We start from the raw sequence: 21,962 nt of genomic DNA, 5'->3' as shown, positions 1-21,962 counted from the left end.
TTGCACCCTGGCATTCCCTGCACATAACTTTGTGTGAGACAAAGGATATACTGTGCATTGTCCCCACATATTCACAAGCTGGTATTGTGATTGATGTTACCTGGGATGGGAGTTTTAACCAGGTTTGCTGAAACACGCACGCACACACACACACACACACACACACACTTTAGACCACTTGTCACCATGAAACAACATTGATATACAAGAGTGCAGCTGCAGGCACAACACAAGCAGATCAGTGGCACAAATGCTGCTGTTTTTATTTTTAAATATAGTAGTCGCCAATTGTTTATTATTTTCTCCCCAATTTGGAGTAGCCAATTATTTTTAGGCTCCGCTCACCGCTACCACCCCTGCGCTGACTCGGGAGGGCGAAGACGAACACACGCTGTCCTCCGAAGCGTGTGCCGTCAGCCGACCGCTTCTTTTACACACTGCAGGCCCACCATGCAGCCGCCTCAGAGCTACAGCGTCGGAGGACAACGCAGCTTACAGGCAAGCCCACAGGCGCCCGGCCAGACCACAGGGGTCGCTGGTGCACGGTGAGCCGAGGACACCCTGGCCGACCTGAACCATCCTAAGACACAGAAACACAAATACACCCATGCAAAAAGAAAAACTTTCAAAACCCTTTTTATTATTTTGACGGTTGTTAACAATACTATCAAACTTCCATGTGATCCCAAAACTAATATCTGTTTCTTGTATAAATTAGGTACATCTGTAATGGAAGATATGCAATCCTTTTTAAAATGCAGAATCCTGGATTCCAGACTTGTGTTTCTATAAATTTGGGTGGTATTGAAATTGGTATGTGTGGTGGTTGTGGATGCAGATAAGACGATCCAAGGCGTATCCCTCGGTCTCGCAGACTCTTTAGTCATCATCCACAGTGGGCTTAATAGTAACACCTCTTCTTATCTGACCCCAGCCAATCAATCTGAGAGAGAGAGAGAGAGAGAGAGAGAGAGGGAGAGAGGACACTCAAGACATTAAGCAATTGAAGCACATTTGGTATTTTAGATTTACAGGTTAACCGAAACATGCTAGAAAGCACTAATAGCTGTGTTGTACATTTGGTACACATTAACACAAGGGAAACTGGATATGGAGCAGTTCAGTTTATTAGGTATTTTACCTTTCACTTCCTACTTAATCCACAAGCATTCTAGTACTATTACAATATTATAGCAGCCCTAACAAAGCAGATTTTCTTTGTACTACAGAGATTAAAATAAGTAGCAGGGTTCCAAAAAATACAGCGTTCCACGTCCCCACGTGTTGCTACAACTGTTTAAATAATGTACCTGTCATTTTTCTTTTCATTGTTATAACATTGACAATTTTTTACACTTCACTTAAAAAGTCTGTTTCAAAGCTATTTTTAAAACGGCCACTTATTTAAACAGTTGTAGCAACACGTGGGGACGTGTAACACTAGAGTTTTCAGAACCCCACTACTTACTCTTTAAGGTTCTCCTAGTTTCTAAAGTTTAAGAGTGGAATGGAGCGTGGATTGCTATGTATAAAACTTCTCAAAGCATACTTGTCCCTAGGAGTATCGTTTGCATCATTACTTTCAGCTTTTTCGCTCTAGTAACAGACATGGGCTTTTCAACACTTCCACGTGGCATCTGTCTAGCCAAGCACATGGAAGATCAGTGCTGTCGTGGTTGCTGGGGTACATGTTGCCCGATGTCGTGGAGTGTTGTGTCGTGCTTGCTGTTGCCAGGATGTGTGATGCTGTAAGTGAGTGGTGGTGTGTGTACGACAGAGACTTCATCTGAAGTATTATACAGCGCGCAGCACAATAAACAAGCTCTGTGGTTAATCTACAACAACACTGTTTCGTGTCAGTTTTGTACGACAACAGCGTAATTGAGGTTGTATCTTTGTAAAGGCATTTGTATTTTATGTTTTATTTTTCCTCAAATTGAGGGTGGCACATTTGGGCTGCGTCTTAAATTCGAAGGAATACGGTATTATCTCTGTGGGTATTTTCCTAAAACCAGCAACTCTGCCATCCGCTCTTAATTCCAGCATGAAGAGGGCACTCACCGCCAATGCTTTTCTACTCTTCTGCTGAGGGCGATCTTCTCTCCCACCTCTGTGCAGACAGGGTTTGTGAGCACAATCTTGGCGAGATCGGCCTTGACCGCACTAACTCTGCCACCAGTGGATAACGAGCCAATGTTCACCATCAACACTTCGTTCTTTGACAGCTTTTGTACCTGGAAAGATTAAATAAAAAATATATATCAGGGATGTACCCTATTTTTATGGGATGGAGTATGACAGACACCCACACATGATCGTGTTCACTACATGTTCAAGCCGTAAAATCATAGTGTGTTTTTTGTTTCAACTATAGTAACTAGAACTGGCTTTTGAGGGGGCTCCAAGAGCCACTAAGGAATAAGTTAGTAATTGTTTCATAAATCATATCCACACCCATATACTCCAAATGGTGAAGAATGCGATTATCTAAAGATCTGCAGCCAAGCTTTCTTGAGGCAAAATTCACCCAAGCAATTCCCAAAGTGTGTCTGTTTTATAAGGCTTCAATACAACAGCCAGTCCCCAAGACAAACCATTTATCATCTTCCTGCAGCAACGGAGCGCATGAACAACAGCAATCCAAACAAGCTCCATGCAGGGGATACGTGCAGAAACCTGCTCAAGATGCATGCCTACTGCCTGCAAACCCCTTGGAAATAATTCTTGTGCTTTCCATTCCATCCCTGCATTTAAACGGATACAGAACCGATGTTCGAGTCCTGCTGTCCTCACTGACCTTGGCTGCCTTTTTGTCCCCCTCTGTACGCACGCCGAGCAGTCGTCGGAGCAGGAAGTAGGAGATTTCCAGCTCTGTGAAGATCTCAGGCAGCGCCCCCACGGCGCCCAGGACCTGCCCCACCATGCGGTCCGCACGGCACAGTGTCGGGTCGATCTTCGTGCCAACACCTAGAGATCAAGGACCATACAGGTCAACAACTTGCTCACGATCAATTCCAGATTGGTGTATTGATCTGGTATGTATACAGCGCCCCCCTCTTTCTTAGTTATCTGACTTGTGCATCAAAACATTTTAATTCAAAATAAATAAAAACTGTGAATTAGTCTCGCCACTTCATTTTGAACCGCTTCCTCTGGTCCTGGTTTCTGTGTTGCAGTTAAAGTATTGAAGGTCAACTCCCTTTTAAAGATTTTAAAGACTTCAATGATGCCCACCCACCTAAATCTTCTTTGTTCTAAGCTAAACCAATAATCCAGATCTTTCAGCCTGTCTTCATAGCTCATTCCTTACACATATACACAAAGCCCATCCCTCATACCGATAAGGCCCCCAGGTGCACCGTAGAGCAGGTCATTGTGTTCTGCGAACAGCGAGACAATCTTGGAGAAGATTGGCTTGCACATGAGTTTGCCTTCGTGGTCCTTGGAGACAATGCCAGGCCTGACTTCAATCTCCTGCCCAACCTGAAAAGGAGGAAAGGAATATGACTGGTCGTGCAACCAGCATGCTTCATGAACACGGCCACACAATGCTGCACCAACACGGCCACACAATGCTATATGTGCATTAGAGAGGGAGTTATTTTGTATTTTAGTCAGATGTATGATGTGTCCCGGGGCACCCCCCACCCCCTCCCCCGTTTATAACGCTCTTCGGTTCTAACGCTCATATTGTGTGTCCCCCGAGACCCGCGTTATAACGAGGGAGCTCTGTATAGATATTGATTATTTTAAACCATTTGTGTATATCCAAAAAAAAAAAAACTTCATATAGATATATATTTTCAAAAAAATTCAAGCTTAGTACGGTAAATACATAAATAAAGAAACAAAGACTGTCAGTGTCTCACCTTTAACACTCCTTTCAGAATACTGCCTCCTGCTACCCCTCCTTTGAGGTCATCAACCTCACAACCAGGCTTGTTGACATCAAACGATCGAATTACTGCGGGCAGAGACACAAAATAAAATGAATGAATGAATGAATGAATGAATACATACACCAGGACAGGAATGAACTGCCCTGGTAAAAACTCAGCAGCTGATATGAAAGCAATAGAGTGGTCCCTCTTTATAAGCGAGCCTTTATCGTGTGGAACCATCTTTAAGGCAGCATGGATTGAGGCTCCCATTGGCCCTGTACTGCCATTCCACGAGAACATTCATTCATGTTATCAGGCAGAACACAAACAGCACCGTCTCATGTGTGTGGCTCCTGACTTCAGCGTTGTACAGGGGGAGCACTATACGATTGAGCAGACCGACATGTCATTCACATTCTGCGCTAGAGGACCTTCATGTAGCAACAAGGTGATCACGCACTGGGGAAAACGCCAGAGCTGAGAGAATCACAGTATTACAGCTGCACTTGCACTGGCAGCAATAAGGCGAGTATCGGTTTACTTTGTTCCTTACCAATAAGCCTTGGTTCTGAGGTGAAGTCTCGCACAGGGACTGGGATCTTCTTTACAATGTACTCGCACACGACCTCTATGTTGTATTTCAGCTGGGCAGAGATGGGGATTATAGGGGCTCCTTCTGCAACCGTGCCTGTTTACAAGAGAACAAAATCATCAACAGTGACCCACCAGCTGGTTAAAGATCAGCACCCCTTTGAATGAATGCATTGAAGAAGGGCTTCAACACAGAAAATGAGAAACCGGGCCAAGACTAAAGGGGTCCCTTTCACAGCTTAAATAGGAAGTACACTATAGGACAATGCACAGTATTAAGGGCATGTGCTGTGCTGTATACAGCTGGAGGTTTCAACGCTATTGTTAACCCTTTATTAGTGCATTGTGATGCTCATTTAGAGGCAGTGCACCAATTAGTGTAACCAAGCCCTTGCTTGTATGCTGAGGGGTAAGTATAACTTGCCTATTTCCAGAATAAATAACTACTTCATTTTAGATGTGTGCAAAATTAGCCTGGACTGCAAATACAATAATGACAATATCTCTACATCTAAAAAAAGACCAACACCCAGTCTCACAGCAAGATATCCACTAAACTGAAAACTACTTCCAGCCCCTGGCTTTGTCTGTTTTAGAAGCACAAGTGTGCCAGGTGTGAACCCTGCAAAAGCCAATGAAAATGTTATGAGATGCAGGTTTTACTGGGACTGGGTGGTGGTCTGGTTAATAGACTTGAGGATCCTCGTCTCCGTACTGTGCTCTGCTTACCCTGCACGAATGCAAGAATCTGTTCATACTGCTCCTTGGCTTGGCTTTCTTTTACCAGATCGATTTTGTTCTGCAGAATCAGAATGTGTTTCAGTTTCATGATTTCAATGGCTGCAAGGTGTTCCGAGGTCTGAGGCTGAGGGCAGGACTCATTGCCGGCTGTGTGGAAAGACAGAAAGACATCATTCAGGGCACCCTTGAAGGGTTACAGACAACAGCTGGACCTTTGATAAACCATTGTTAAGCACAGTCAGACTTGTGGCATTCCACTTACACCACTGAGAAACTGAAGCTAGACTCTACAGTAAATAAAATCATGACCAGGGTCAGGGTCCATTCCTGCTTTTCAATTCCACTTCCATTTCCAATTTCTTTAAAAATCAATTCCAATTCCCTTCTAATCAATTCCAACACATCACTGATCACAATTGCAATTAGCTGTATTCTGTTAAAATGTGCATCTCGCAGTGGCAACAAATTACTCCAATTGAAGTCACTGTTAGTCAATTAAACTGGCTTCAAATTTAACATGTAAAAAAAAAAAATACATATACTAAAATAAGTGCTCATGACTGACGCGTCTCAGATTAATTTCTTAGTCAGTTATTAACTACTATTGAAATAATTAAACATTAGAAATGTATTTCTATTAGCGCAGCTCCAAAGGTCTCCACATTAAAGCAATGAAAACCTGTTTCAATTAACATGGCTCTGATATTACCCACATTAACTGGTTTGAAAAAGATCCAAGTGATGTAAAAGTAGTTCAACAAATACTATCTAAATCTTTGATAGTCCTGCTTTAAAACAAACAGCATAGTTTGCCAATAAAAGGACATGGTTTTCTGATTTACCTATCAACAAGAGAGCTGCGTCCATAACCGCTGCGCCGTTCAGCATGGTAGCCATCAAAATGTCGTGACCGGGACAGTCCACGAAAGACACGTGCCTGCGGAGAGAAACTGAAATCTGACTTTGCACTCTTGGTTAAGAGCAATGCCACTGATCTCATAGTGTAGACCACAGAAGTGAACAGGATGTGATGAGGTACTAAAACGTTCGGGTCATTCCAGCCTGAGTGGACCTGACTCTGGGGGAGGGGTTCCCTGTGTTTGGGGTTGATGAGGACCCACATTCCTAACTTCTAAACACTCAGTCCCAATTCAGACTATAAGATTTGACTTTATGAGGATTCAGAAACCACATGTGACGCAGAGAATGGTTCCAGGGTAGGTGTGTGCATTCAAAAGAGTTGTGTAACTCACGCAGCCCAGCACGGTGAGAATGCATCTGAAGGAGGTTACAAGTCGCTAGCAAAACAGAAGTGCTTGGGTCACTAACCTGACGAGTTTAAAATTCCCTTTGGTCCCAGGAAGGTCTGTGGGGAACTCATCTGGGGTACTGCTGCCACAGGATCTGTAGCATTCAGGCCGAGGGCAACTGGGATCATGTAGTTTGTACACCTAGAAAAGAATATTGAACATACACCCGTTTACAACTGTGACAAAGCCTGATGGGAGGACGTCTGAAGCTGAACCCTTCTGGGGAACAAAAAGTGAACATGGGAAATGTTCTGAGGACACCTTGCACATGTAACACGGCAGATTTAACATCTGCTCATCCTTCATTCAAAGACACCCAACTCCCTCCCCCGCCACACTAAACTGGCTCTCACGTTGCTTAACCACACACAACTCTTAGAAATATTTGCGCACTGCTTGTGATGTCACGTACTTGCTGTTTTGACATGTTTTAATAAATAAATTTATATATATCTATATAAATCACAGATTTCTACATGCCTATTTTCAATGCATCATACACTGGATAAATGACAACTCAAAACAGCGTACCAATGAATTCTCTGCGAGACCATGGCATTGATTACCTTTGCATTAGCGTAGCCGAGCTTTATAGTAATGTTCCTCTCCAGCTCATTTTTGAATCGGACAGTATGAACGCCTGAGATAGCCTTCACCACTGTAGACTTTCCATGAGCTACATGACCGATTGTACCTGGAGAAAGAAAACACACAAGAGCGACGTGAAGATGAGCAGCAAGATACAAAAGGGATTCATACCGATTTCATAGTCTGTTTGTATACTGCTAATTCACACCCCCTCCCTGCCTCCCCAAGATCCTGATTCTACACAATGGACAGGCTAGCTGTAAACCACAATATGGCAAGGATGGAAATAAGACTCCCATTGCATAGCAGTTTGATCCATTCCTGGTTTTACTAATTAGACACATTTGAGCTTGCTACCAATACACTGTGTTAATAGCTCATAGTAAAACCTGGAATGGGTGAAACTGCTATGCATTAGGAGTCTTATTTCTACCACTGTATGGTCATATGGCCAAGCAAGTGGGAAAAATCTTGCTTCCAAAATACCACTGAATGCTAAAATGGTATTAACTCAACAACTGTGTGCAAGGTCTGTACTTACCAATGTTAATTGTGGCTTGTCTACTGATGATTTCTGGAGAAAGGGGAGTCAATTTGGTCACATCCTATTAAAACAAAGTCAAAAGGGACACGTCAATCAAAGGTGAGGAGTACATTGGTTTAAAAACTGATCAGTAGATTAGTTTGTCATATGGGTCACAAGAACAGAAAACACATGTATGACAAGAGGGATGGAAAAAAGACTCCTATTGCATAACAGTTTCAGATTCCAGATTTAACAAGCTTGATTAGCTCCAGTGTTATACACTCATTGTAAAACCAGGAATGGATCACTGTGCTGTGCAATGGGAGTCTTATTTCCATCCTTTGACAAGCTGGCAGACTTCTTTGGGGTCCAACCCGTTGCACATCATGTGTTTAACACACAAAACAAGGTACAGAACAACTTTATGGAATATGTTTTCAATCTGGGTGATGTATAGTTCATCAACATTATAATTTATACTTTTCATAACATTGTTAAAATCAGGGTTGGCGAAATTTTTCTATTTAAATCATTTTTTTTTTTTAATTTAGGAAAAATGTACAGAACCGTAACTGTAGCTCTACCTCCAAATACTGTAAATGTAACGCTCTTAGGATGATGCAAATGGTGGTTTGTTAATAGTGATATACCAAACCCAACGACTAATAAAATCTTAAATGAATACATCAATAAAGCAAATTATCTGTCATTGTGGCATCCTCTAAATGTGAACTACAATATGTTTAGCCTTTTAAAAAGGCTTTCTGGCCATTTCATCACGTCCATTATTGTTACATCATTATTGCATAACGCATTGTCATGTTGACTACATTTTAACATGCACAAGAATGAAAACCCCCTTTCACACTTAACTAGGCATTGCACCACACAGTCCTGTCTTTTACACTCAGAATGATCCATCCTTTATCAGCCTTTCAGATTTGAGATTTTATATATAGATAGATACACATGTATGTACAGTTGCAGACATAAGTATCGACACCCTGTATATGAAACAACGTTATTCATTAATTTATTAACGCTGAGAAAACGAACTGAAAAAGGGGGGGGGAACGTCCCCACGCATTATCAGAGCAGCCCCAAACACACAAGGCTTTATTGAAACGTGATGGACTCACTCCACCTCCACATTTAAAAACGCTGCTGGTCAGAGCTAGTTGCTTAGTTCAGGGGATCCCCAGCTGAGGGCCATGAGATTGTATGAGGGGGCAGCAACACGCAGCCCTGGGGGAAGTTATATTTACAGCACAATTGTTTGCTGAAATTTCTATTCCAATGCTATTTTGTTCTATTACAATTGCAGTTACATCTCTGCTGCAGTGATTACACTTCTAACTACAAAGACACTAAAAAGTGACAAACAACTCCCCACATGAACAGGTTTACTCTATTCTAAATAACGAGCCATAATCACTGCTACAAATACACAAACATACTAGAGAACTTATTCTTCTCAAACAAATGGGGTTGAAAATACAGAAATAATGATTGAATGATAAATAAATGCAGAACTGAACTGGTATAACTACAATTACGCAGGCATGCCAAGGTTCCTCTACAATTGCATTTCAATTACAATGCATTACAAGCTGCACAGTTACAAGGCATTACAAGCTGCACAGTTACAATGCATTACAAGCTGCACAGTTACAAGGCATTACAAGCTGCACAGTTACAAGGCATTACAAGCTGCACAGTTACAAGGCATTACAAGCTGCACAGTTACAAGGCATTACAAGCTGCACAGTTACAAGGCATTACAAGCTGCACAGTTACAAGGCATTACAAGCTGCACAGTTACAAGGCATTACAAGCTGCACAGTTACAAGGCATTACAAGCTGCACAGTTACAAGGCATTACAAGCTGCACAGTTACAAGGCATTACAAGCTGCACAGTTACAAGGCATTACAAGCTGCACAGTTACAAGGCATTACAAGCTGCACAGTTACAAGGCATTACAAGCTGCACAGTTACAAGGCATTACAAGCTGCACAGTTACAAGGCATTACAAGCTGCACAGTTACAATGCATTACAAGCTGTACAGTTACAAAGCATTACAAGCTGCACAGTTACAATGCATTACAAGCTGTACAGTTACAATGGTGTGACAGCATATGCAGAAATACTTCTTGGGTGTTTTCGAACGTAACTACCTTGATCTCAGCTCAGTTGTACATTTAGTCTTCATTTCCAATGCATGCTTGTATGTAGAATTATACAACAGAAGGGGAAGATTGTAAGGAGAAATTTCACATTTCAATTGACTTATTGGGTGGGGGTCCGGAGGTCAGATACATGATGTCATAGGAGGCCTTGAGCAAAGAAAGCTTATAAACGCAGCCGTCATTTTTAGAAAAATAAAGAGCAATTGCAAACCTTATTTCACAAAAATGGGTGTGCTACTCAGCCAAGTCGGTGTTAATTCTTTGTATTCTTGTAGAGTGCAGCTTGAAAGCATTCCAAGACTAAACCCCAGTCACATTGTTACAAAAAACAACTTAAAATCGGAAAGGAATATGCTTTAAACTACATATTACAAAAGCCAGCACTATCAGATCCGTTCCTATTACTCTTTTTTCCTTGTCACACGCCAGAAGAGCATGTTCATTTGGTTACACTTATCCCTGGGCTAAAGGTGACTTGGGATACATGTAACAATGCAGTGACAGTAATGAACAAAACAATCCTGTCTGTCTCACCGGACAGGGCTGGTCACATGCCTCCCTCCTCTGCCTCCATGAAGCAGAGACTGGTTTTCTAATTCATGAATATCCAATAAACTCTTCAGCAAGTCCTTTTGTTTCTCATCATAACCTACTATGCCACTGCAGTTTACATTGCAGCATATACTCGATTCAGAAATGCACAACCCTGGAAGCAGAACTGAATGTGCTGAATAAAGCGGGCACATATTTTGCTAGCAATACCACCACTTTACTCTGAACTAGTCAATGGCAGTACTCTATCAGTACATATGTGGCTGTTGTGTTTTGCAGTTCACAGTACACCGAAAGACCCCGGTCCACTGAAAAACACTTGACACGATTGCAAACTAAGATCTCTGGCGCCTAATTTAAGCCTGGCTACACTAACTCGATGTAAGATAGAGCTGGCCATGTTTAACAGGTTATATTTTACACACACAATTAAGACAAGTCTCGTTCATTTTAATTCTTTCACGCATACATACACTTCCCCATGCTGGTTTGCAGTCTCTGTGCGCTGGGTCCTATTTTTCACTCATGTGTGCAACTCCCAAACCGGCGTCCCCAACGCCGGCGTGATTCAAATCCTACTCTCCTTCTGCCCTTTCCGCCACTACAACTGGCTAACCTCCAGTCCAATACCGTTCGGTACACACTAACCTTGTTTTAATTGAACGTGAAAAAGTCTGATACCCACCAAAGTGCGGAGATCTTGCTTAGAAAGATGGGGCTGCCCCAGCGTTACTCCTGTCTCGTCACCCGCCATCTTGACCAGAAAGAAATTTAGTAATCCAAAGCGATCGCCTGTATTATAGCTTTATTAAGTATTACAATAACCTATTCTTAGAAAATAATAACAATACAAAACGGAATTATATACTGCTCTGATAAAATAGTAAAGCGCTTTATTTATTTTCTGTCGTGTTAATTGGAAACGCACCGTCTAACGACAGGGTCCTCAGATGCAGGGTGATGCAATGCCCTCTTTGCACATGGAGATCCTCCCCGATCATTTTTCTGTGACGAACCAGCCCTGTGAGCACTACCTACAGGACAGTCTTTTAATAACAGTTACGCAGCTACAGAGTGCTGTACTCCAGAACAGAATTACTCCCGGTGTAAAAGACATGTCATATGCAGACAGGCTAAAATAACTGAATATATGAACTGGTCTTGAACAAAGACTGCGGCGATCTGATTCAAGCACTCCAAATTCTAGGTATTGACAATGTCGACCCAAGGGACTTTTTCGACCGGAAAAAAACAAACAAGCACCAGGTGTCACAAATGGCGGTTAGATAAAGGGGCATTCAGAACAAAAAGTAGGAGGCACTTTTTTACACAGCGAATTGTGAGGGTCTGGAACCAACTCCCCAGTAATGTTGTTGAAGCTGACACCCTGGGATCCTTCAAGAAGCTGCTTGATGAGATTCTGGGATCAATAAGCTACTAACAACCAAACGAGCAAGATGGGCTGAATGGCCTCCTCTCGTTTGTAAACTTTCTTATGTTCTTATTTATCCTGTAATGCCTATGTATTATTTCTGTCATCTAAAAGAAACGGAAGTCGCACAGATTGATACTTAGTAAATCAACCACAATGTATTAATTAGTTAAGCGACCTGACATATATTGTATCGTGTGGACAAAATCTATTGTATGCAGCAAAATCAACTATTTAAGCAGGGTCTAAAAATAACGTTTGAAATAAGCTTCTTGGCACCGCACCATAGGCATTACTGTAAGTCATGACAGTTTCTGCACTGTGGAAGTAACAGCATTCATTGCTTCAGAAGTGTGAAGTACACTTCTCTCCTTTTATTCCTTTATCGTGAGTGTGGAGAGCCCTCGGCCCACACAGTATGCAGGGCCACCCAAAAGCAATAATATCAGATATGTCTGAAATGCCCTGGATCTGCGCAGTCCAATGTACGAACAGCTGGTTACTTCTCATGTGCATTCAATTGTATTCAGGCAAAACGTTATCACAAACAACCCCGACAAGCAGTGCCTTAACGAGGTGATCTGAACAACCACGCTTTCATTTTTGGTTGTTGCTTTAACTCAAGTGAAATATTTTTTTCCCTGCCCAAACTCTACACACAAGTAAGATGACCCCACATGCTACCGAAAGGAAACTTTGTGGGGTCATAAGGGAGTGGCGGAGGGTCATTTTAACTGTAACACAGGAAGTGCATTTATAGCGTTGGAATAAATTGATACAATGGCTTCCCAGTGAAAAAGTAGGAAAAACAAAAAGAAAATTAGGAACATTTATAAGAATGTTTTACTAATGAGAAACATAACCTCCTTTTTATTTATTACAAACCCCGACAGGCAGAATTTTCCAATCTAGCTGTATTTATTGTAGTGTACTAGTTTACAGCAGACGCAATTTAATAATGACAGTGCATGAGATTCCATCAACTTTTTGAGTTGGTGGCACTGCTATTTGTACATATTAGACATCACTGGTGGCTATATTATACTTTTGGAGCAAGATATAATATTTCAAGCTACATAACAATGTCATTCTTATTTTATTTTATTTTTTTCTTATCAAAAATCTTATTAAATTTGGGCGGCCCCTTGTGGTCCTTATGTGAGGCTGTATGCGGATATACAGACTGCAGGCCACCTTGACTGTACTGCCGGTGGTGTATAGACAAATAGCATGAGGCTGAGCATGACTGGGATAAGGAAATGTAAAGGAGTCTAAATGACACTGCGGTAAACCTTCTCCTTGCCCTCTGACGCCTCGTGTAATAAAGCGTGAGTGTGCGTGCGTGCGGGGCAGTGCTGCTGCGGTGGAGGTGATACCCGCGCTGGTTCAGCTGAAACACCGGATGTGACGTCAGTGCAGTCGAGAATATGGCGTCTGTGATGGTTTTGAAGGGAGGAAAGAAACAATTATGGGCCACCGGGCTGCAAAGGGATTCTAATACATTTCTGTAAAGTCAGACGGAGTGAAACGCGTGTGACGTGTGTTTTAAAAAAACAAAAAATAAAAAAAAACGAGCTCTGGTTTCGGAAATGCACCCTTGAAATCCATGACAAACGAAGAACCAGCTCTCTCGCTGAAGAGGAGTTTAGTGCAGGCGCCGCTAAGACAGGTACTGTGCAGTAAAGTCTTTACTGCGTCTCTGAATCCAGTAGTGTTGTATTCCATTCATACACATGCTGTCCACAGTATTCTAATAGTATTGTTTAAATCGGGCCAAGGGGATTAATATGAATGTGTTTACGCGCATGCCAATAATACAATTAGTAGTTCCTTATAATATACACGAGTAAATCCAGTAGATTTAACAACAGTGTCGGTCAGCCAGCAGTGGTCACACGTATTTCTATTTCATTGTCGGTGCTTGTGTCCCCAGCCTGTTTGCAGACGCTGACAGGTAGGCGCTGATGTGTTCTACAGGTTATATGCTTTATGACGTTTGACCATAACAAAGGATTTCATTGGCAGAGTGCTTGTTAAAGTATTTTCATCAACCTTATTTTGAAACAGAATGTAAAAGGCTTTAATGCCTTGCAGAACCTGTCACATGACAGGTTAGGGTTGCAGCTTTTCACATGGTTTAGTAATGATGACAATTTTGTGATATACTGTACATGCAGGGACATTGTGGTGCAGACCTACAATGCTGCTCTGTACTGTAGATTAGGGGGTTCCCAAACTTGTACGACGTTGACATGGTCACATATGACGTTGACATTGCCATGTGCTTTACTGTATAAGGGCCCTTACACTAATTCTCTGTTCAATATTTCACTCATTTTCAATGTGTCACATCAAGGAGCGCAGTCACAAGGTAACACTGGAGCACAGCGGCTGATTGATTATAACTGCGGTGTGTTGTTGTTGTATTAGCAGCATTGGAGAGTAAAGGCATATTTGTATTCTCCACACATCAGCACAAGCAGTGGAAATGTGAGCTTCTTCACATTGCCCCATTAGCATCCCTCAAGGCTTGCTTGGAAGGACCTACCTCATAGTGGTGAGAAGCTCTTCAGTCTCCATGCCCAGTCCATCCCTGATCCCACTGTTTGAGACTGCCAGCCTGCAAACTTGCTGATTTGTGCATTGGTTTAGTGATTGGGGCTGCTGTCTACGAAACTCTTCATGTGTGACCTAATCTGGACTTGAATCCAGCTTTAGAAAGCTAGTGCGTAAACCCACGGATTCACTATACCCTCTAGTCTAGTCTAGTCTCATTGATGTGTAAATCATTCTAAAAGAAATAGGCTTCCACATTTGTGTATTTTGTATCATTTTCCTAAACACAATTTCCCATCTAAAAATGGATTGAAATGAAGCTCAGACTTGGACATGCATTTTACTTTTAGAAAATCGTTTCCTGTACCTGCTACTGAATGGGTCGAATATTCAACCATATTTTTGGAGATTTTTGGATGTATTTGTTAAAAGTACAAAATAAAAATCAACCAAGTGTTAGATAAAGGGAATGTATGTGTGTATGTATGTATGTATGTATGTATGTGTGTGTGTGTGTGTGTGTGTGTGTGTGTGTGTATATATATACACACACACACATATATTTTTTTTTAGTTTTTGCTTGTCAGTACATGCCACACACATTGCATTGAAAACAACATTGTACAAGTTTTACAGTTCTAACCAGTAGAGCTAACCACCCCTGAGACTGACTGTTACAATGATCACTGTAAAGTTTGAAATGTGTTCCCTCATTTTTGCGCAGGTCATTAATGGCAGGGGACGTGGAAGTGTTTAACTCCTCGGTTCACGACACTAGCGTCTCGTCGGGTTTCAGGGCGCTGTACGAGGAGAGGCTGCTTCTCGACGTCACCCTTGTCATTGAGGACCACCACTTCCAGGCTCACAAAGCTCTGCTGGCCACGCAGAGCGACTACTTCCGCATCATGTTCACGGCCGACATGCGGGAGCGCGACCAGGACAAGATCCACCTGAAGGGGCTGACAGCCACGGGCTTCAGCCGCGTGCTGCAGTTCATGTACTACGGCACCATCGAGCTGGGCATGGCTACTGTCCATGAGATCCTGCAGGCCGCTATGTACGTGCAGCTCACCGAGGTGGTGGAGTTCAGCTGCTCCTTCCTGCTGGCCAAGATCTGCCTGGACAACTGCGCCGAGATCATGCGGCTGCTGGACGACTTCAGCGTGAACATCGAGGGCGTGAGGGAGCAGCTCGACGCCTTCCTGCTGGAGAACTTCGCGCCGCTCATGACCCGGCCGGACTTCCTGTCCTACCTGAGCTTCGAGAAGCTGATGGCGTACCTGGACAACGACCAGCTGAGCCGTTTCCCCGAGATCGAGCTGTACGAGGCCGTGCAGGCCTGGCTGAGGCACGACCGCCGCCGCTGGAGACACACAGACTCCATCATCCAGAATGTGCGCTTCTGCCTCATGACGCCGTCCAACGTCTTCGAGAAGGTCGGTGCCTTTAGATCAAAAGCTTTTAAGTCTTAATTGTGAGCTGGAAACTTCTCTGTAGTGAAGGATCTTCCTCTTTAAGCTAGGTAAGGTGTTGTTCACCCATACACTCATGCACCCTTACCCAATTGTTTTCATACAGGTAACAAAATAATCGCTGGGCTTGAAACTTGCATTAGTTGTGCACCCAGTCCAGTGTTTAAGCGCTCCCTTTGTTTAGGTATATTATTGAATTGACCAGGTGCCCAGGAATAAAATCAGTCCCATCATCAGGAGCTAACGTCACTTTGTCACTGACTGCCCTTGTGCAGGGCTGTGTGTGTGTGTGTGCGCGCGCGCTGAGCGCAGCTGCCAGCACTGGGAGTCAGACTGTTTCAATATGTGGAGGAGCACTAGCGCTAAACTGGGTCTCATTAGCAGGGATTTTCCTGACTGGGAAATCAGCACTTGCAATAGTTCTATTTGAATTTGCAAATCTGAGAAACCAGTCCCACTCCTACTTCACCATGTGATATCAAAAAGAAGCGGCACAGGTCTCGTCTCATCCGCAACATTTCTTATGCTCTTACATATAAGTTGTGATAACGGTTTTTATACTGAACCGTGCAAAAAAAGAAAAACTAAAGTCAAAGGCAAAGGAACTGTATCTTTAGAAGGTGGAATGTTGATTACAACATCACTGTGGTAATCAGTGGAATTGGCAACACGTTAATACAATTGCAAGTGATAACCTGAGCTCTCACAAAAAAGATATCGCCAAACTTGGTGGACATGTGTGTATATAATTTCTACTTGGCACATCAGTGTATCTGGAGAATATCTGAGATGTTCAATGAGAGCATTCATGAAATGTTTTTATTGAAACTCTACAATGCCTTGTTTATCTGCATTTTTTAAACCTGTAAAAGCAGGTCTAGTGTTGAGTGCATCAAATGTAAAACATTTGCAAACATTGTTCACGTTTGTTTCTTTAGTTAGTTTTAGTTTTTCTTTAGTTGGCAACCGGAGTTTACTGTGTGGCAAACAACTCTGAGAAAGGTTCTGTGTTTATTTCTTTATCACATATATATTGTAACTTGTTTTGCTTTATTTATTTTTTGTTCCTGCCAGGTAAAGACGTCTGAGTTTTACCGCTACTCCCGGCAGCTCCGGCATGAGGTGGACCAGGCCCTGAACTATTTCCACAGCATCAACCAGCAGCCCCTGATGGAGATGAAGTCGAACCGCATCCGCTCCCTGAAGCCCCAGACGGCCGTGTTCCGGGGTATGATCGGACACAGCATGGTGAACAGCAAGATCCTGCTGCTGCACAAGCCCAAGGTGTGGTGGGAGCTGGAGGGGCCGCAGGTGCCCCTGAGGCCCGACTGCCTGGCCATTGTCAACAACTTTGTGTTTCTGCTGGGCGGCGAGGAGCTGGGCCCGGACGGGGAGTTCCACGCCTCCTCGAAGGTGTTCCGCTATGACCCGCGGCAGAACTCCTGGCTGAGGATGGCAGACATGTCTGTGCCACGCTCGGAGTTCGCGGTGGGCGTGATCGGGAAGTTCATCTACGCGGTGGCGGGCCGGACGCGGGACGAGACCTTCTACTCCACGGAGCGCTACGACATCACGGAGGACAAGTGGGAGTTTGTGGACCCATACCCTGTCAACAAGTATGGCCATGAGGGCACCGTGCTCAACAGCAAACTGTACATCACCGGGGGCATCACCTCCTCCTCCACCTCCAAGCAGGTGTGCGTGTTCGACCCCAGCAAGGAGGCAGCCCTGGAGCACCGCACCCGGCGGACGCAGGTGCTCACGAACTGCTGGGAGAACAAGTCCAAAATGAACTACGCGCGCTGCTTCCACAAAATGATCTCCTACAACGGGAAGCTGTACGTCTTCGGAGGGGTGTGCGTCATCCTGCGTGCCTCCTTTGAGTCCCAGGGCTGCCCCTCCACGGAGGTCTACAACCCAGAAACCGATGAGTGGACCATCTTGGCATCCATGCCTATTGGGAGGAGCGGGCACGGGGTGGCGGTGCTAGACAGGCAGATCATGGTTCTGGGGGGGCTATGTTACAACGGCCATTACAGCGACTCCATCCTCACGTTTGACCCCGAGGACAACAAGTGGAAAGAGGACGAGTACCCGCGGATGCCTTGTAAGTTGGACGGCTTGCAGGTGTGTAGCCTGCACTTTCCCGATTATGTACTGGAACACATGCGGCGTTGTAGCTGAGAATCAGTGTCCACGCTTTCTCTTTAGCGCTTCAAGGCATTAACAAAAAAAAAAAAAAACAGTGAGAAGATATCGTTTACAGTGAAATCGTTTTATGTTCACAAAGACTGAAATGCTTACTGGGTAGATGAAAATGCTAGGGAGTTCTAAATGTTATGTTTGTTACATTATTATTGTGGGGGATGAAGCATACATTTTATCTTATGCATTTTCACAAACAAAGCAGGAATATCCAGTTAAATACCCATCCGACTTTCTTCAGGTGCAGAGGTATCTAAAGTTACAGTTTAATGAAGCCTAAATAACAGCCTGGTATAGTCACAGTCTTTAGCAAAAAATCTGAGTGAGTGGGGATTAATTTGTGTTTTCCTTGGGCATACATTAGCACTTTCTGTAATCTAATATTTCATTATATTTAAACAGGGCTCTACGAATGGCCAGTAATGTTTACAGCAGATCTGTAATAATTCTGACAGCGCACTTGCCTTTGAAAATAAGACTTAATGGCAAAGGAGCAAATTACAAATATGCCTGACCCCTACACTTAATGAATTATTGAACACATATAAAATTAAAATGATCTCATGCACCAGGTTACAATTCTTAGTATATATTAAGACACAGTCAATTTAGGACTTCAGACACCTTCTCCAAGTACCCCACAAAGATGTCAAAGGCTGGAATTAGTTACAGAAATGCAAATGAGCCTTGTTGGCTTACTTTGACAGTAACATTTGCAGAAACAGTGGTTTTCATTTAGTTTTTTCAAAAAATAAAAGGAGGTTGTGACCCTACTAGGCTGTTAATGTTTCAAATTGAGTCACTTTGCAGAGATCAGAATGGGCTTCAAGATCTCCCAAAATTATTATTTTATTTTTCTACAATCGGTGTAATTTTTAATATTTCAGCTTCAGGTTAAATAATGTTAAAGTTTCTTGTTTAAAAATAATCTGTCAATTAAGCTGTGCCAGACATTTCATTTTTTATAATGCAATAAATATATTAGGCCTAATTACTTATCGTTACTTTCTTGCGGAGGTTTATCTTCGGTCCGCGACACACAGGTGACTGATTCATGGCAACTGCTGACGCAACCAGCACATTTTCAAGCACCGTTTAAGCAACAGAATAAAAATAAAACGACGTAATTCAGTAATTTGGAGAGTATTGCTTAAAAAGTACATTTTCCCTGCAGACTTGTGACATGATAAGTGTATGCTGCGGGCGGTTTCCTATGCGTGCAGCACATAGAACAGTGAACATGCAGGGAAAGTGAAATATCAGGTTGTCGGAACCGTTTCATAATTCAGTAGCGCTCTTTACCATTTCTTTAACACACCTCTTGTTCATCCAAGCTTAATGTAGTAGAAAGATAATTCAAGCGTTGTTAGATGAATCTCTGCATTTCTTGTAGCATGGCTGCTTTACCTGCCAACCCAGCGTCTTACAAAACCCCCCAAAGAAAAAAAAAACCCTTCTATGTCAATACCATGATTTTTCTAAAAGGGCTAAACCGTTTAAAGCAATGCCAGCCGATCAGTGGTGTTAGGATGCTGCTGAACTGTAAATTTTGCAAAATAAAATAATCATTTTTAGTGTCAGAGGTTAGCAAGAGCAAATATATTTTACCATGCCATGGCAAGTTGTATATATTTGTTCATACACAGAAGCCATTTAGCTTAGTAATTATGATAGGGGGGGTGCCCACTTGTTGAAAAACTTCAGCTGCAACAACTTATTTTGTAATTCAAATCCATGAACAAATTCCCTAAATAAGGCCACTGCATGTTCCAGAAACGCAATCTGTTACTCTGCTACACACTCAACAGACTCTGCCTCCTAACACTACTTCCTTTTTGCCCATCTACTTCGAATAATATACATGTCTGTCGTTCTCATGGCAGAATGAAGCAATCACGGCGACAGTCTGTACAATAACAGGGCTGCTTTCGTTTGCTGTATCAATGCAGGTTTGCTTTCTTTGGTCCCTGGAAAAGTTCTGAAACACTACAGTGGTTCCCGTATTAAAAATAAAGCTGAGAACCACTGCTTATACTTCTATCATGGCTCCTTTATCTTTGGGATGTTATTTAGAAAAGCACAAGGGTCTATGAGCTGGGGAATGTTGCCTACAAGTGACGGCCACAAAATAACTATTTACTATAAAAGTTGTTTTCACCTTTAATGGAACTACAGTACCATCGGGTATAATTTACAGAAATGTCTATTGTCCACTGCTATATTCATAGGGTATATTTGCAGAAATGTCTATTGTCCACAGCTATATTCATAGGGTATATTTGCAGAAATGTCTATTGTCCATTGCTGCATTCTTCTATTTTCCCCATGTGTATAGAGTCCTACATGTAGCCCTTGTTTTGCTCATTTGAAGTAGATTTTTCCTCCCTGGCATCACCACATTTTTACAACTTCAGCCTTCAGTATGTTGTTTAGCATCATGATATGTGATCAATGTTAAAGCATGATAGTGTTTAATGATGGTGAAACAGCTTCCATAGTCAATATTTCCATCACTTGTAGGACAACTTGCCAGCTTGTAGACCGTTAGAAAAGCAGGTATCTTTATCAGCTCTGTGCTGGGGGAAAAGTGATCCTTTGCTCTTAAATTGTATGAAAAATATTATGTATTGCAGTTTTATTTTTTGTAGTTAACCACTGGTATTAGCTACATATATTTTGTATTAATTTATTTTTTTATGTTTATTTATATTGTTGCCAATTGTTGTACATTTTTTTGTTTTGCTATAAGTACAGTTCTTTAAAAGCAGAAAGAGACAAACTGAGGGGAATCAGAATCCAACAATAAGGTAATTAGATAAATACAGGTACATGTTAGCAACAAGGCCTTTTAACTGGTTATTCAATGGATAACTTTACACAAGCCTATGAGGTTATTATGCATTATTTGATTGGCAGCCTCATCTTATGTAAAGCTTTGTAAACACATGGTTCTTTATTAACAGTAAATGCTAAACTTTGCTTTGCATTCCTGGAAAGTCTTGGTTGGTTTCTGCTTCTGCCTGTAGTGTTTATCCACAAGTTCTCATGAAACAGCGTTTTCTGCACAAATACTCTGAATCCTTTATTTAACATTCCTGTCCAGTGCTGTACGGTCCACCCCAAAAAAAGATCATTCACAGCCCAGGCAGGTGATTGCATTCTGTTTGTAGCCATACCTGTTCTTTTGTCTTTGTGCTCCAAATCACTTCAGCAGAGTTTACAGTATAATCATTTTCTGTTTGGTGTCTTTCTGTAAAATGATTCCTTGATCAGCTGCTGCCTAAATAACAAGGTGTGTACCGCGTTTCCATAATATTATGAGGTAAATTGTGCAGGTAGCCTTGAATGACCAGTCCTGGAAAGTGTTGGAAAAACAGGTACCAGGCCCTGCTTGTGATGCCAATAAAATAATGCAACTATGGTATATTTACCTTCAGCTTTAAAACAGCTGTGCTGCAGTGTACTGTACATGACATTTGTTATTCTATTGTTTTTAACAATGTTAGCATTGCCTTGGGTTCATTGCATGTTCAGAAGGGGAATTACGGCTGTCTAAACTACTGTATGGGGATATCTGTACTTTTCATGCTACTGACTAGTTGCAAGAGTTGAGAATGGTTATTATGTGTTATTGAAAAGTAAATCCAGAGACTTAAAGGGATGCTTTACATCATCAGCTTTTCCCTAATGTTTAATATCCTGCTTGTCTCTAATGTGTAATACCCTGCCTGGTTCATGTTCTGCAGTGTGTGTTCTGTATGAGTCTCTCTTGCTGTTTCTGCTCGGATCGTTGGATACAATCGTCTTTTAAGTTGGTTGTGACAAGGCCCCAGTGATTGGCAGCTGGAGGTCAGCACATCCTTGGCTGATAAAGGGCTCCTATTCCTTTGTTTGTATATATGTTTTTCTTGGCCTACCT

General features: G+C 42.4%; 2 protein-coding genes across 2 annotated transcripts; one reads left to right on the top strand and one right to left on the bottom strand.

The window, feature by feature from the left end:
- Window positions 1-620: 620 nt before the first annotated feature.
- On the bottom strand, window positions 621-11,286 carry LOC117406780 (eukaryotic translation initiation factor 2 subunit 3). Its single transcript, XM_034923426.2, has 12 exons — window positions 11,064-11,286; window positions 7,653-7,716; window positions 7,090-7,217; window positions 6,543-6,664; window positions 6,056-6,150; window positions 5,202-5,360; window positions 4,435-4,569; window positions 3,870-3,964; window positions 3,339-3,483; window positions 2,798-2,967; window positions 2,062-2,234; window positions 621-943 (listed from the first exon to the last, which is right to left on the bottom strand). The coding sequence occupies exons 1-12, from the start codon at window positions 11,130-11,132 to the stop codon at window positions 880-882; spliced, it is 1,419 nt and encodes a 472-aa protein (XP_034779317.1). The 5' UTR covers window positions 11,133-11,286; the 3' UTR covers window positions 621-879.
- A 1,758-nt stretch (window positions 11,287-13,044) lies between these two features.
- On the top strand, window positions 13,045-21,488 carry LOC117405586 (kelch-like protein 15). The gene is made up of 3 exons (XM_034008757.3): window positions 13,045-13,479; window positions 15,091-15,802; window positions 16,913-21,488. Exons 2-3 carry the CDS (start codon window positions 15,098-15,100, stop codon window positions 18,020-18,022), a joined length of 1,815 nt encoding a protein of 604 aa, XP_033864648.1. The 5' UTR covers window positions 13,045-13,479; window positions 15,091-15,097; the 3' UTR covers window positions 18,023-21,488.
- Window positions 21,489-21,962: the final 474 nt, after the last annotated feature.

Source organism: Acipenser ruthenus, chromosome 9 (genome assembly GCF_902713425.1).
Source record: "Acipenser ruthenus chromosome 9, fAciRut3.2 maternal haplotype, whole genome shotgun sequence".
NCBI classification, from domain to species: domain Eukaryota; kingdom Metazoa; phylum Chordata; class Actinopteri; order Acipenseriformes; family Acipenseridae; genus Acipenser; species Acipenser ruthenus.
Note: the sequence above shows the minus strand (reverse complement) of the source record. Positions and strands in the feature narration are given on the sequence as shown.

Bases quoted from the DNA above. Each gene is read 5' to 3' on its own strand.
- LOC117406780 (XM_034923426.2), bottom strand. From the start codon at position 11,132: ATGGCGGGTGACGAGACAGGAGTAACGCTGGGGCAGCCCCATCTTTCT. The intron at 7,717-11,063 runs GTGGGTATCAGA...TTGTTTTAATAG, and splicing joins AGCAAGATCTCCGCACTTTG to GATGTGACCAAATTGACTCC. The intron at 6,665-7,089 runs GTAATCAATGCC...ATTCTTTTCTAG, and splicing joins TCGGCTACGCTAATGCAAAG to GTGTACAAACTACATGATCC.
- LOC117405586 (XM_034008757.3), top strand. From the start codon at position 15,098: ATGGCAGGGGACGTGGAAGTGTTTAACTCCTCGGTTCACGACACTAGC. The intron at 15,803-16,912 runs GTCGGTGCCTTT...TGTTCCTGCCAG, and splicing joins CGTCCAACGTCTTCGAGAAG to GTAAAGACGTCTGAGTTTTA.